General features: G+C 39.7%; 1 protein-coding gene across 3 annotated transcripts in view; it reads left to right on the top strand.

The window, feature by feature from the left end:
• Tada2a (transcriptional adaptor 2A) overlaps positions 1-14531 on the top strand; it is a 70109-nt gene that overhangs the window by 39405 nt on the left and 16173 nt on the right. For all 3 annotated transcript variants that reach the window (XM_048365714.1, XM_048365713.1, XM_048365715.1), the window contains 2 exons: positions 9120-9183; positions 11560-11603. In XM_048365714.1, the coding sequence (XP_048221671.1) occupies positions 9120-9183; positions 11560-11603 (108 nt within the window). The remainder of the gene's footprint in view (positions 1-9119; positions 9184-11559; positions 11604-14531) is intronic.

Below are 14531 nucleotides of genomic sequence, written 5' to 3'. Positions count from 1 at the left end.
TGATAGGGTCAGGGATGTGTTTAGTATAGTTTGCTTGCCTTGCATAGGGCAAGGCCCTGCAGTTGATCCTCTCAGTACTCAAATAAAACAACCCCAAAACCACAAAATTGCTCCCAACGCAGCTGCTTTGGGAGACATAGGTAGTAGCTTGTTTTCACTGAGGATTGAACCTAAGTCTTCTCATATACTCTTACTATTGAGCCACCTCCCCAACCCTAAGGTACTTCTGAGGAGATAACATTTTTCATTTAATTTTTTTTTTTTTTTTTTTTTTTTTTTTTTTTTTTTTTTTGCCAGTCCTGGGGCTTAGACTCAGGGCTTGATCACTGTTCCTGGCTTCTTTTTGCTCAAGGCTAGCACTCTGTCACTTGAGCCACAGCACCACTTCTGGCCTATTCTATATATGTGGTGTTGAGGAATTGAACCCAGGGCTTCATGTATACGAGGCGAGCACTTTTGCCACTAGGCCATATTACCAACCCCAAGGAGACGATATTTTTAAGAGATTTACAAATATTGGAGGCCAGAAGGATTCTTTTGTAGGCAGTGCCATAGAGATGCTTTATAGTTCTGAGCTTTTAAGAGTAGCTCCACTGACAGCATGACTCATGTCTGGGTATACTGTCCTGAGTAGACTCTCCCAAACCACCCCATGAATGGTTCTAGAAAACCAGGTAGACTCAGGTAGGATGAGAAGAAGCTTTTAAGCACACCTGGAACACAGAGGAAGGCACAGATTTGGTGGAAATTAGGGCATTGATTTAATCCTAGGCTTGCTTCTGAGTCATCATCATCTTGGGCAAGTCCTTGGAATCTTGCTTGCTATTTCTTTACATACCTTACCGGTAAAGAATGGGTGATCCTGATTAGTCAGAGTATAAATGTCTCCAATGAATGATGGTACACAATTCAGATTGCTGTTATTAACATTTCATACCATTATACTCTTATTATTACTGAACATTTACAACATTCTTTTTATATTTCTCATTTATAACTACTAGAAGGAATATCAGCTGATGCCATCAAGCCTTTTCTTTGCTCTACCCAAAGGCTTACATTGATTTATGGAATTTTTCTAATAAAACTGGCTTGCATGGCCCATTATAGATGCATTGGATATAATGAAGTGTAATGAGTTACATTCCAGTTGTACCAGACTTTTCAAAATGGGCTTAGAAAAGGCACTGTGAATTATGCAGAGAAAAGAAAAAAACCCAGGAACAGTGAAGTTATGAAATCGATAAGGAATCCTGAATAGCAACTTCTATTTTATTAATATACAGAATTATTGGTTCTGAAAGAAAGATGTAGAAGATTCATAACTTGGAACTCACTCCCCTGCCTCATGGTACATTATGAGATCTCCGTGCAGATGTCCAAAGCTTTGGCTTACATCTCTTTTCCTGTCTCCTGTCAATTATTAAAACCTTTTAAGTTTGTGGACTCTTTCTCTAAGTTTCTATAATTCAAGATGCACCATCCATCTAGTCATTGCCTGTTCCACAGTGATATGAGCTAGAGGCATTATGAACTCCTGTGTGCCAAGTCTGTGTTTTCAGCAATTCTGAGCATTATACTTTAGTACGATCTGTGTTTCCTCTATTTGGGAAGCTAGTTTCAGCAAAGTTTCTCTGATAGATGTGGACTCCTCCCCCCACTGTTATCTTCAGATAATATTAGCTTTTAAAATCTTTAACAATTAGTAGATAGAGGTCCAACTTGGTCTTCGTGTGCATTTACCTACTGATAGTGACCTTCATTTTATACTGATAAAGCTTTTATGGCCAGACACTGGTAGCTCACTCCTGTAATCCAAGGTACTCAAGAGACTGTGATCTGAAGGACCAAAGTTCAAAGCCATCCCAGGCAGGAAGTCCATGAGACTCTTATCTCCAATTAACCATCAGAAAACGAGAAGTGGTGCTATGGCTCAAGTGGTAGAATGCTAGCCTTGAGCTGAAGAGCTAAGGGACAGCTCCCAGGCCCAGAGCTCAAGCCCCATGACCAACAAAAAAGAAGAAATAATAAAAATAAAGCTGTTTTATTCATAGGACAGCGTCTTTGTAACCTAAGCTGGCCTCAGAATGATGATCCTCCTACTTCAGCCTCATAAGTGTGATTCCAAGCATGTGCCACAACGCCCAGCTCTTTGAAGTCATTTAACCCTCATAAAACCTTATGAGTTGAATGTTACTATTTCCATGTTATAGATGAGGTAATTGAAGCTTGAAAAGGTCAAGTAACTTGCTTCAAAGATGTAACTAGCAAGTGTCAGAGCAATCCTCAGAGTTCATTTTTAATACCACATAATACTCATTCTTTATATCCCTGAATTTTTCTTACTGTTTATTTTTTGTGAGGTTTCATGTTACCTTCTATGGCTTCGCTACTTTTTTGCAACTAAGAGAAAGATATTTTCCCATTGTACTTCAGAGAAATGTAAAAGAAGTAATTTGCCCAAGGATTCCTACTTACTAACTTTATTGGTCACATAGTTTGTTTTTCCTTCATAGAATTATTGGTATGCAGCTTAGCCAAGCCAGAAGCTTAGCAGGGGAAATGTCTTAAAAGCCTTGCTTCTGAGGAATACCTGATGCTTGTGCTGTTGCAGTGAGGATTTTGATTGGCCTCCCTGAAGTTAAACTCTGAGTTGATTTTCTTGCCAAGCAAGCAGTAAGTGCCTTCTGTCAAGAAAACAGAAACATGTTGCAAGCTATTTTGAACAATGATAGAAATACATTGCAGTGGGAGGCGCTGCCTCTGTCTTCTGCCCACTTCTTGAAATATTTTAAGGCAGCAGTTTGGAAACTCTATCAGTCCTCAGTGTAATCATAGGGAGACTGTTCTTCCCTCAATGCTGGGATTTCAGAGGCTTCGTATCAGTGGATAGATGATGGGTGGTTTTGGTTGGTTCACATGTAATGATCTCTTGTTCTTTGTTTGCTAGCTTGTATTGAAGCTTCCAGTAGCTTCAAGTAGAATGTGAACTGATGGTTCTCATTCTTGCAGTGTCTGCTTTCTCATTTCTATTCTATTTGCTGTATTTTTGTTTTTCCTGGGTTAATCATCCAGTTATAATCAGTTGCTGCTACTTGAGTGTGCTTTGTAAAGAAAATATATGAGAAAAATCAGCTGTTCTTTAGGAGAACCCCAGATCTTACACTTGTTTTTGGTTTTCTTTTTTTTTTTTTTTTGGCCAGTCCTGGGCTTGGACTCAGGGCCTGAGCACTGTCCCTGGCTTCTTCTTGCTCAAGGCTAGCACTCTGCCACTTGAGCCACAGTGCCACTTTTGGCCATTTTCTGTATATGTGGTGCTGGGGAATCGAACCCAGGGCCTCATGTATACGAGGCAAGCACTCTTGCCACTAGGCCATATCCCCAACCCATTGTTTTTGGTTTTCTTTTAAGATTAAACTACTGAAATGATGAGCCAGTAGAACCACTGGCACTATTTGTTGATAATTTTGGAAATACAGTCTCTTCAGTTTTTTTAAAAATTAAGCCATTCCCACACAAAGTTCCAAAAACAAAATGGTAAATTTAGTATCTGACAAAAATTACAGAAATATTTTGTCAGAATTAGTACTAATTTTCACTGGCTCTTCAAGACATTTCTTTTCTATTTAATTTATCTTAATGGGTAGCTAGATAATCTAAGACATAGCCTAAAACATGAGAAAAATGTCAGTATATTTGTTATGATTATATTTGTTTCCTTCCTGCTTTGAACTGTTAGGAATTAAGCTTTTTAATTTTTTTTCCTTCTTTTTTTCTTTCTGCTAGTCCTGTGGCCTGAACTCAGGGCCTGGGTGCTGCTGTCCCTGAACTTTTTTTTAGGACTTCACAACTTGAACCACAGCTCCATTTCTGGGTTTTTGGTGGTTAATTGGAGATAAAAGTTTTACAGACTTTCCTGGCTGGGCTGCCTTCCAGCTGCAATCCTCAGATCTCAGCCTCCTCCTGCATAGCTAGGATTATAGGCATGAGTGCCACCAGTGCCTGGCTGGTAGTTAATTTTCAAAAATATTTAGACTTCAGGGGGCTGGGAATATGGCCGAGTGGCAAGAGTGCTTACCTCATATACATGAAGCCCTGGGTTCAGTTCCCCAGCACTACATATACAGGAAACAACCAGAAGTGGCGCTGTGGCTCAGGTGGCAAAGTGCTAGCCTTGAGCAAAATGAAGCCAGGGACAGTGCTCAGGCCCAGAGTCCAAGCCCCAGGACTGGCAAAAAAAAAAAAAAAATTAGACTTCAGAAAATATTGCATTCTATCATCTCTAAAGATTAGGTAGCTAAGATTTAGTTTCTTGCTGTTTTGTTTTGTTTTGTTTTGATCTCAGACCATCAGAGAGCCTGGATAACTCTCAGTGATTGAAGCTACATCTCTTCATAGCCCACTATGTAAGATTTTTATTTTGAACCATCTGATCTAACAGTATCCTAAGAGTAGATCCCAGCAAGATACACAGTAATGGGTTACTCTGGAATATCTGGAATTGACAGTGCTTTGGGATTGTACATAGCCCAACAACTTTCATTTGCTTTTGAAAGCATAGGTCCCAGCCATCCCAGAGGACCATGCATAGATAATCACAGGCAGGAGAAGAAGGTTCATAAGGAGGTTTATTAGTGGGGCCATAGTTCCCACAAGAGAGGGAGCTACATGGCGTCTGTACCTTATCCAGGTGGCAGCTTCTCTCTCTGGGGGTAAAGGGGAAGTAGGTAGGTAGTGAGTAGGAGTGGCTCATTAGGTATGGGTGGATCTGGGGCTAGTGGGAGGAGCTGAGGACCTGAGGCTAGGGAAATGCTAACAGCTTTCATATACTGAAAAGTAAAGTTGGGCATCTTATGATCCATTATATTCTGCTTTCTTACATGATTGGTCACACATTTTCCCCTCTCTACCCTAAAGTCTAGTTCCAGCAAAAGTGTTCCATGGAGGTACCATACCTCAATGACTACTTGCTGGGCAAGGCAGCTGGGGTTCTCGCTAGAGCAGATCTGACTTATTGTGCCAAATAATGTTTTGTTGGAAAACAAAGGTTAAATATTTACTATAATAAAACATGGCTCCCTCCCACCCCTGCCCTGGGCTAAACTCGAACTTGGATGTGGTATTCTTGGATGAGGATGAAATCACATTGTTCTTTGAATTACTGGCATTCCAGAGGCTTTTTAAAAAATTTATTTATTTATTGTCGAAGTGATGTACAGAAGAGTTACAGTTTCATATGTAAGGCAGTGAGTACATTTCTTATCCAACTTATTACCTTCTCCCTCATTTTTCTCCCACCTTCCCCCCTTCTCAATTCTGCTCCCCCACCCCCAGGCTTTTGATTGATTTGGGATGAAGCTTACTATCTTGAAAGATGTTATTCTTACATATAGCCAAATTCTTTGCTACACAGGCTGTTATGTTTTGGGGGCTTTTTGGTTTTGTTGTTGTTTTTTTTTTGCCAGTTCTGGGGCTTGGACTCAGGATCTGAGCACTATCTCTGGCTTCTTGTTTTTTTTTGTTTTTTTGTTTTTGTTTTTGGCCAGTTCTGGGGCTTGGACTCAGGGCCTGAGCACTGTCCCTGGCTTCTTTTTGCTCAAGGCTAGCACTCTGCCACTCGAGCCACAGAGCCACTTCTGGCCGTTTTCTGTATATGTGGTGCTGGGGAATTGAACCCAGGGCCTCATGTATACGAGGCAAGCTCTCTTGCCACTAGGCCATATCCCCAGCCCCTATCCCTGGCTTCTTTTTGCTCAAGGCTAACACTCAGGGCTGGGATTATGGCGTAGTGGTAGAGTGCTCACCCCGTATACATGAAGCCCTGGGTTCAATTCCTCAGCACCACATATATAGATAAAAGCCAGAAGTGGCGCAGTGGCTCCAGTGGTAGAGTGCTAGCCTTGAGCAAAAAGAAGCCAGGGACAGTGCTAAGGCCCTGAGTCCACGCCCCAGGACTGGCAACAAAAACAAACAAGGCTAGCACCCTACCTCTTGAGCTACAATGCCACTTCTGGCTTTTTCTGTTTATGTGGTGCTGAGGAATCAAACCCAGGGCTTCATGCATGCAAGGCAAGCACTCTACCTCCAAGCCATATTCCCAGCTCCAGGCTGAATATTTTTAGAAATAATATTACCTACCATTTAACTAGTTATTTTTTGACTACTTATATTTGACTCATGTAATTTTTCAAATGGCAGTGACAGGTCAATATGTTATGCCTTCTTTGAACAATGAAAACAAATGAAAAACAACAAACTTTTAATTTATCCAAAGCTTAAGGAGACTAGTTATTAAAATAGTCCCAGAATCTAGTGAAATTGTTAAATGCTTACAAAATCCATAGATGAATGAGTTAATGTAACATAGTGCTAAGCTGGGCACTGATGGCTCATGACTATAGTCTTAGCTACTCAGGAGGCTGAGACCTGAGGATCACTCTAGCAGGAAAGTTGTGAGACTCATCTCCTATTAACCACTAGAAAACCTGAACTGGCACTGTGGCTCAGAATGGTACAGGGCTAGCCTTGAGTGAGAAAGCTCAGGGACAGCACTCAGACCCTGAGTTCACACCCTACAACTAGCAAACAAAAGCAAAAGCAACATATTGTTAAATTATGCCTTACTCATAGTTTCTTCTATCGTTACCAATAATTCAACTTCATTACTTAACCCTAGAGGTCTTATAATTATAAGCATCCATAGGGATTTTTGCTTCTGAGATTTTTGTCTTTGATTTCCTTGTTCTTTTTTTTTTTTTTTTTTTTTTTTGCCAGTCCTGGGGCTTGAACTCAGGGCCTGAGCACTGTCCCTGGCTTCTTTTTTTTTTTTTTCAATCTTTTTTTTATTTATTTGTTTCTTAATTGAACACAAATTTTTTGACAAGGTGTTGTGCAAAAAGGGTACAGTTACATAGTAGGGCAGTGTGTACATTTCTTGTGATATCTTACGTCCTGTTTCCTGGCTTCTTTTTACTCAAGGCTAGTACTCTACCACTTGAGCCACAGCGCCACCTCCACCTTTTTTCTATATATGTGGTGCTGAGGAATCAAACCCAGGGCTCCATATATAGGAGGCAAGCACTTTACCACTAGGCCATATTTCCAGCCTTGTTCTTGTTTTTTTCTAAACATATTTCATTTTCAGTGAAGGTAGATTTAGCATCTAGTACTTACAAGGGAAGTAAATCCACTAACAATAAACATGTTGGATAGTTTCACTGTTTTTCCTACTCACAGTTCTGGAACCAAGATTCCTGATATTTACCTAGCAGCTGTGTGATCTTGAGCTGGTGGTTTTGTGTGCACCACATATAAGGCCTATGAGGAAGGGGTAGGAAACACTGGAAAGGTAGGCAGAATCAAGGCAATAAAAGGCCTTTTTTATGTGTAAGAGTTTGAACTCCTGTAAGTAGATGGGAAGTTGATGAAAAGTTATAAGCATAGGAATTATTCAATCAGATTGTGTTGTAAAATATTACTCTGGCACCATTTGGAAGGGTAATGTGGGTCCATTTGGCAGAAATGGAGTCAGTAAATATAATGGTGGTTCTCTTACTAGGTTGCTTCAAGCTACTTGAAGGTTGCTTCAGGATACTTGGGCTAAGGAATGGGATTAGAGATAAAAAGATGAATTTGAGAGGCATTAAGTGTTAGGTAAAGCTCAGAAAAATTCTGGTTGATTTCTGTTTTGGACTAGTGTAACTATGATGCTGTTAACCAAGGTAAAAGAGGATAGGAAAAGAGGTGGGATATAAGAAGGCTCTGTGAGTAGAGATATCCAATAGCACCTAGAGCTTAGGCTGTATATCTCAGTTTCAGATGGTGGTTTGAACCCTAGATATGGATGTATTTATAGGAATGAGGTGAGGAATGAAAAGAGAAATAGAGCTGGATCTTTAAGAACTCCAAAGTTGGATAAAAGAATAGTAAGCAAAGATACATCTATGAACTACCACATTGATTAAAACTTTTCTTATCTACTGACTCAGTTTTCTCCTTGTTTTACAAGAGACTAAAACTAGGAAAGGGCATGGCTTTTACATAGGCTTCTTAATAAATCTTATCATTACAGAATACAAAATTCTGCGTTCTAGGGGCTGGGAATTTGGCCTAGTGGTAAAGTGCTCGCCTCGTATACATGAAGCCCTGGGTTCGATTCCTCAGCACCACATATGTAGAAAAAGCCAGAAGAGGCGCTGTGGCTCAAGTGGCAGAGTGCTAGCCTTGAGCAAAAAGAAGCCAGGGACAGCGCTCAGGCCCTGAGTCCACGCCCCAGGACTGGCAACAAAAGCAAAACAAATAAAATTCTGCACTCTAAACATGAAAATGCTACTGTGAAAAATTGTTTCTGGTGCATGTTAGTCTTGTGACACCATTTCTTGAGATTGAGATTACTCCTGTATAGTTACAGCAATGTTTATTTTTTAGTTCAGAGTGTAACTCAGTGGAAGAGCACTTTCCTAGCATGCTTGAGGCCTTGGGTTCCATCTCGAACATCAATAAAAGAAAAATTATTTTGTGACTACTCTTAATAGATAGGATTTCTAGCCCATGTATTAAAAGTTCCAGCCTTCACTCTATGTAGTATTTAACAAGTCAAAAAAGGTATTTAGAATAAAGTTGACATTGTAATCTACAAATTAATGAAATAGATAGATAGATAGATAGATAGATAGATAGATAGATAGATAGATAGATAGATGAGAAATAACTTCATTACAATTTACTGATAAAGAAATCAGGAGCTGGTCACTTGCGGCTCATACCTTTAATTCTCGCTAGTTAGGAGTCTGAGATCTGAAGGATTACCAATTAAGGCCAGACCAAACAGAAAAGTTTGCTAGATTCCATCTCCAAATAACTATCAGAAAGCAGCATTGGAGATGGTAGAATGGTAGAATGGTAGAAATGCCAGTCTAGTAATTGAGAGGCCCTGAGTTCAAACCCTAATACCAAAAAGACCAATATGCTAGGGTGTTTTTATTTCCATTAGAAGAAACATTTCCTAGATTGGCAAATGTGGAATTGGAGCAGATATTAATTTGAGATTTAGTTTGGGTAATACATTTTTAAATATTTTTATTATTTTAATTTATTTATATAAATGAATGTATTTGTAGCTCTGAAGATGGCTGTGGTAGATATCTATCATTCCAGGCTAAAGGAAAGACAAAGACGAAAAAAGTAAGTACAGAAAATCATCCTGCCTTCTTTGAACTTTGGAGTACTGTATTGATTGCATGTAGTCAGTCCATGGCAACACTGCCTTTATAGATCATCTTCTGATTTGGGGGAGAATACTTAACCGTCCTTGAACTTCAATTTTTTCTCTTTTCAAATTCTTTCAAGGCTAGCACTCTACCACTTGAGCCACAGTGCCATTTCCAGCCTTTTCTGTGTATGTGGTACTGAGGAATCTAACACATTCCCAGCCCAGCTTTTTTTCTTTATTGTAATTGTTTTAAGAGCTTTGGAAAAAAAGAACAAGATAAATTCAAAATATTCTTAAGTTATGCTATTGTTCTAACTGCTTTTTTTTTTTTTTAATACTGGTCTTGGGTAAACTCAGGATCTGGGTACTCTCCCTGAGCTTTTTTGCTCAAGACTCACACTCTACCACTTAAGCCACAGCTCCACTTACAGCTTTTTAGTCATTAATTCGAGTCTCACAGACTTTTCTGCCTCGGCTGGATCTGAGGTCGTCAGATCTCAGTCTCCTAAGTGGCTAGGATTACAGGTGTGAGCCACTGGAGACCAGCTTTTTTTTTTTAAATATATATAAGAAAACTTTAAGTTTCATGGACACTGGTTATATAAATATATAATAATCCCTTTGCAGTAGATCTGGTCTATGCCTGAGCTACACTTGAAGGCTAGAGGTACATGTAGTTCAGTGTTGAGAAAACCCTGAGTAATTGGTCTCATTCATTCAACCAGAAGCTAAAAAGAAAATAAAACCATGTATGTATGTTTGTGTGTGTGGACAGATAGATGGATGGATGGATACATGTTATAAATAACCTATGCATACATACTCAGATTTAGAAATTATTAACCTTAGTCCTCCGTTGAATCACCGAAACAGGTCATGCAGAGGTATGCAGAGGGTATGAGTGTAAGTATAAGTGTAAACATGTGTATTATTGTGATATTACTAACTATAGACATAGCAGTATCAGCAATAAAAAGCAAAGGTTGTTGGGAGGCACTCTTGAGGGGCTGAGTGTGATCTAAAGTAAAACTTACTCCTGGGGCTGGGAATATGGCCTAGTGGCAAGAGTGCTTGCCTCCTACACATGAAGCTCTTCAGTTTGATTCCCCAGCACCACATATAGAAAATGGCCAGAAGTGGCTCTGTAGCTCAAGTGGCAGAGTGCTAGCCTTGAGCGGGAAGAAGCCAGGGAAGGTGCTCAGGACCTGAGTCCAAGGCCCAGGACTGGCAAAAAAAAAAACCAAACTTACTCCTGCGTCTCTGGAGTGAGCTTCCATGCAGTGTTGCAGCTTTGTTGCTAGTCATGAGCACCTCTGGTATAAATCAGACCTGAGTGGCTTAAATTTGGCTTTACTTACAGTACATAATTAGACCTGACACTGATCACTCATACCTTTAATCCTAACTACTCAACAGGCTCACATCTGAGGATCCAGGTTCAAAGCCATCCCAGGCAGGAAAGTCTGAAACCCTAACACTCCAAATAACTACCAAAAACCTGAAAATGGAAATGAAGGCGTGGCTCAAGTAGAATGCTAGACTTAATTAAAAAAAAAAAAAGCTCAAGGACAGCCCAGGCCCTGAGTTCAACCTCTAGGACTGCACCCACCCTACCACCACCCCCCCAAAATAAAAATAATTTGATCCACAGAGTCTTACAGAATCCAGTTGCTAAAGTTGTTATTAGGTCTTCTATTTTGTGATGCCCTTTCATTAATCATGAACACTATATATTTATTTCAAATAGTTTCAAAGTATTATATGAGTATACAGTTATAATTGTTGAATGTGTGGTAGTGTCCTTTTATGGTTTCCCTTCAGTGACTGTTCGCAATTACAATTTCGTCAAGATGAATAGATTAATCTTATGTTGTAGACACAGATTCCCTTCTGTTTCGTCTTAAGTGGCAGACATGTGTTTTTGTGAGTGATAATTGATTTCATTCATTCACCCAGCTGCTATGCTTGACAGGGAAAGTATGGGATACTTTTTTGGGGGGGGGGGGGGCTAGTCCTGGGGCTTGGACTCAGGGCCTGAGCACTGTCCCTGGCTTCTTTTTGCTCAAGGCTAGCACTCTGCCACTTGAGCCACAGCGCCACTTCTGGCCATTTTCTGTATATGTGGTGCTGAGGAATCGAACCCAGGGCCTCATGTATATGAGGCAGGCACTCTTGCCACTAGGCCATATCCCCAGCCCAGTATGGGATACTTGAGAGGCTAAGATTGTGCTTATGATTTACTGACCTGCAGAATGCAGAAGTTGGTGAGGAGTGATTTTATTGTTTTTAGTATGGCTAATAAAAGCTGCACATGGAAGACATTAAATGTAAAATTCTTTTTGTTCTAGAATTATAAGAGATCATGGATTAATCAACCTTAGAAAGTTTCAATGTAAGTACAAACTTTTTAATCTATAAGTTCTTTTAACATTATTGTGTAGTTTTAAATAAGTTATTTATGGCAATGGTTTTTGTTTGTTTGTTTGTTTATTAATTGAACATAAATTTTTTTTACAAGGTGTTGTGCAAAAAGGGTACAGTTACATAGTAGGGCAGTGTGTACATTTCTTGTGATATCTTACGTCCTGTTTTTCTATCCCTTGTCTAGGTCAGGTAGACATATATACAATATACAATGTGTCAAGAACATATACAGTATTCACAGACTTGGTCTCTACTGTCTCTCCATCTCCCTTTGTTAACAGTCATATATCAGGGAGATCATGCCCCTTTGTTTTCTGTGTTCTAGGCTTGTCTCGCTCAACATTATTTGTTTGAGTTCTGACCATTTCCCTGTGAACAACAATATTTCACCATTCCTAATCGCTATGTAGTATTCCATTGTGTATAAGTACCATATTTTTTGGATCCATTCGTCTGTGGAGGGGCATCTGGGTTGTTTCCATATTTTGGCTATTGTGAATTGTGCCGCGATAAACATGGAAGTACAAATGCCTTTTTTATATCTTGGGGTTTGCTGTTTAGGGTAGATGCCTAGGAGTGGTATGGCTGGGTCATAGGGTAGGTCTATATTGAGTTTTTTGAGAAACCTCCATACTGTTCTCCAAAGTGGTTGTACTAATTTGCACTCCCACCAACAATGGAGAAGGGTTCCTCTTTCCCCACAGCCCCTCCAGCATTTGTTGTTTCCTGAGTTTAGAGTATAGGCCATTCTAACTGGGGTGAGGTGGTATCTCAGGGTTGTTTTTATTTGCATTTCCTTTACTAGCAGGGATGTTGATCATTTCCTCATATGTTTCTTTGCCATTTTTATATCTTCTCTTGTGAAGTCTCTCTTTAGCTCTTTTGTATGGCAGTGGTTTTAATCCAAGTTGCCTTACCTAGGAAGATTTTTAAAAATTCGAATACAGAGCTAGATATGTCACTCAATAGAATAGTGCTTTTGAGGCCTAGAGTTTAATCCCTGGTATATACATGCACAACACACAACACACATACACCAAAATAAATCACCACAAAATCACCAACAATGAACAAAGTCTTCAGAGCAGTTCTATATTGATAGTAAAGAACTATTAATTTGTAGTCATTCACATTTGTGAAAAATGCTTTAATTAGTAATTAGAACATAGATATTAGCGGATGATTTTTAGATAGTGTCCTGTTTCAAAACTACATATTAAATAAGCACAACATAACCTTGATCCTCAGGCTATAAAAGTATAAGCAACAGAAACGAATACTTTTATTTTACATAGTGGCCAACAGACAAAAATGACACTGTGGTTTTTGTTTTCTTTTCACAGTCCTTGGTCTTGAACTCAGGACCTGAGCACTGTCCTTGAGCTTCTTTTGCTCAAGACTAGCACTCTGCCACTTGAGCCACAGTGCCACTTGTGGCTTTTTTTGTGTGGTGCCGAGGAATCGAACCCAGGGCTTCCTGCATGTTAGGCAAGCACCCTCCCACTAAACCACACTCTCAGCCCCAACACTGCGGTTTGATGATGATGATAAATGTGATTTTTAAATGAACTGCTAACTTTGACTTCACTTTTAAATAATAGAGATAGCTAAGCTGGGCAGGAAAAAAAACAAACTCCTGTTTCTTCTACAAAGTAGACTCTTTAGCATTTTTAATAATAAGATGTTTATAATGTGTTATAATACCTTTTTGTTTTGTAAAATTATTAAATGATTACTAGTTTTGTTTTTTTATTGTAAAGGTTATATAAAGGTACAGAGAGATTACAGTTACATATGTGATTAATAAGTACAGTTCTTTCTAAATAGTGTTACCCCTCCCTAGTTTTCTCCCTTAATGAATTTTTTAGAACAAATCTCTGTAGATAAAATCTTTCATGAGGGGCTGGGGATATGGCCTAGTGGCAAGAGTGCTTGCCTCGTATACATGAGGCCCTGGGTTCGATTCCCCAGCACCACATATACAGAAAATGGCCAGAAGTGGCGCTGTGGCTCAAGTGGCAGAGTGCTAGCCTTGAGCAAGAAGCCAGGGACAGTGCTCAGGCCCTGCGTCCAAGCCCCAGGACTGGCAAAAAAAAAAAAAAAAAAAAAAAAAAAATCTTTCATGAGCCTTGTGCTAAGAGCCTGGTGCCTACGGCTCATGCTTATAATTCTAGCTACTCAGGAGGCTAAGATCTGAGGATTGTAGTTTGAAGCCAGGCAGGCAGCAAAGTCTGTGAGACCCTTATCTCCAATGAACTACAAAAAAAACTGCCCAGCATTTTCTGTTGAGCTGGAGTTTCTTTTATTTATTTGTTTGTTTGTTTGTTTTTGTCAGTCCTGGGCCTTGAACTCAGGGCCTGAGCACTGTCCCTGGTTTTGTTTTTGCTCAAGGTTAGCACTCTGCCAACTTGAGCCACAGCACCACTTCTGGCCTTTTCTATATATGTGGTGCTGAGGAATCAAACCTAGGGCTTCATGTATACAAGGCAAACACTCTTGCCATTAGGCCATATTCCCAGCCCAAGCTGGAGTTTCTTAAAGGTTTTTGGGTTTTTTTTCCTCACAAACTGTCCTGGAACTGTGGTCCTTCTGATCTCTACTTTCTGCATAGACAAGGTGACTGTTATACACCACTGTTGAGAAGCTATTGGGACCAAGCTTCCATGTACTTTATATAAACAGTAATTGGACGTATTCTCGTAGATGAATCAATGGCTTTCTTAATCTGTGGTTTTCCCTACGTTTTGACCATTACTTAGAGTAACTCAAGAACTCTTACATTCTGTTTTAATCAATGGACAGTGAGTTTGGCTTTATTTTATTACTAACTCTAAGTAGAGAGCTAAGGAGAAGCTCTGTTGCTTCCAAGATTTAGCAGTAGCATGTGCAGTGTTGC

The sequence above is a fragment of the Perognathus longimembris genome, chromosome 17 (genome assembly GCF_023159225.1).
Source record: "Perognathus longimembris pacificus isolate PPM17 chromosome 17, ASM2315922v1, whole genome shotgun sequence".
Lineage (NCBI taxonomy): Eukaryota > Metazoa > Chordata > Mammalia > Rodentia > Heteromyidae > Perognathus > Perognathus longimembris.
This window is presented reverse-complemented; position numbering and strand designations above follow the sequence as displayed.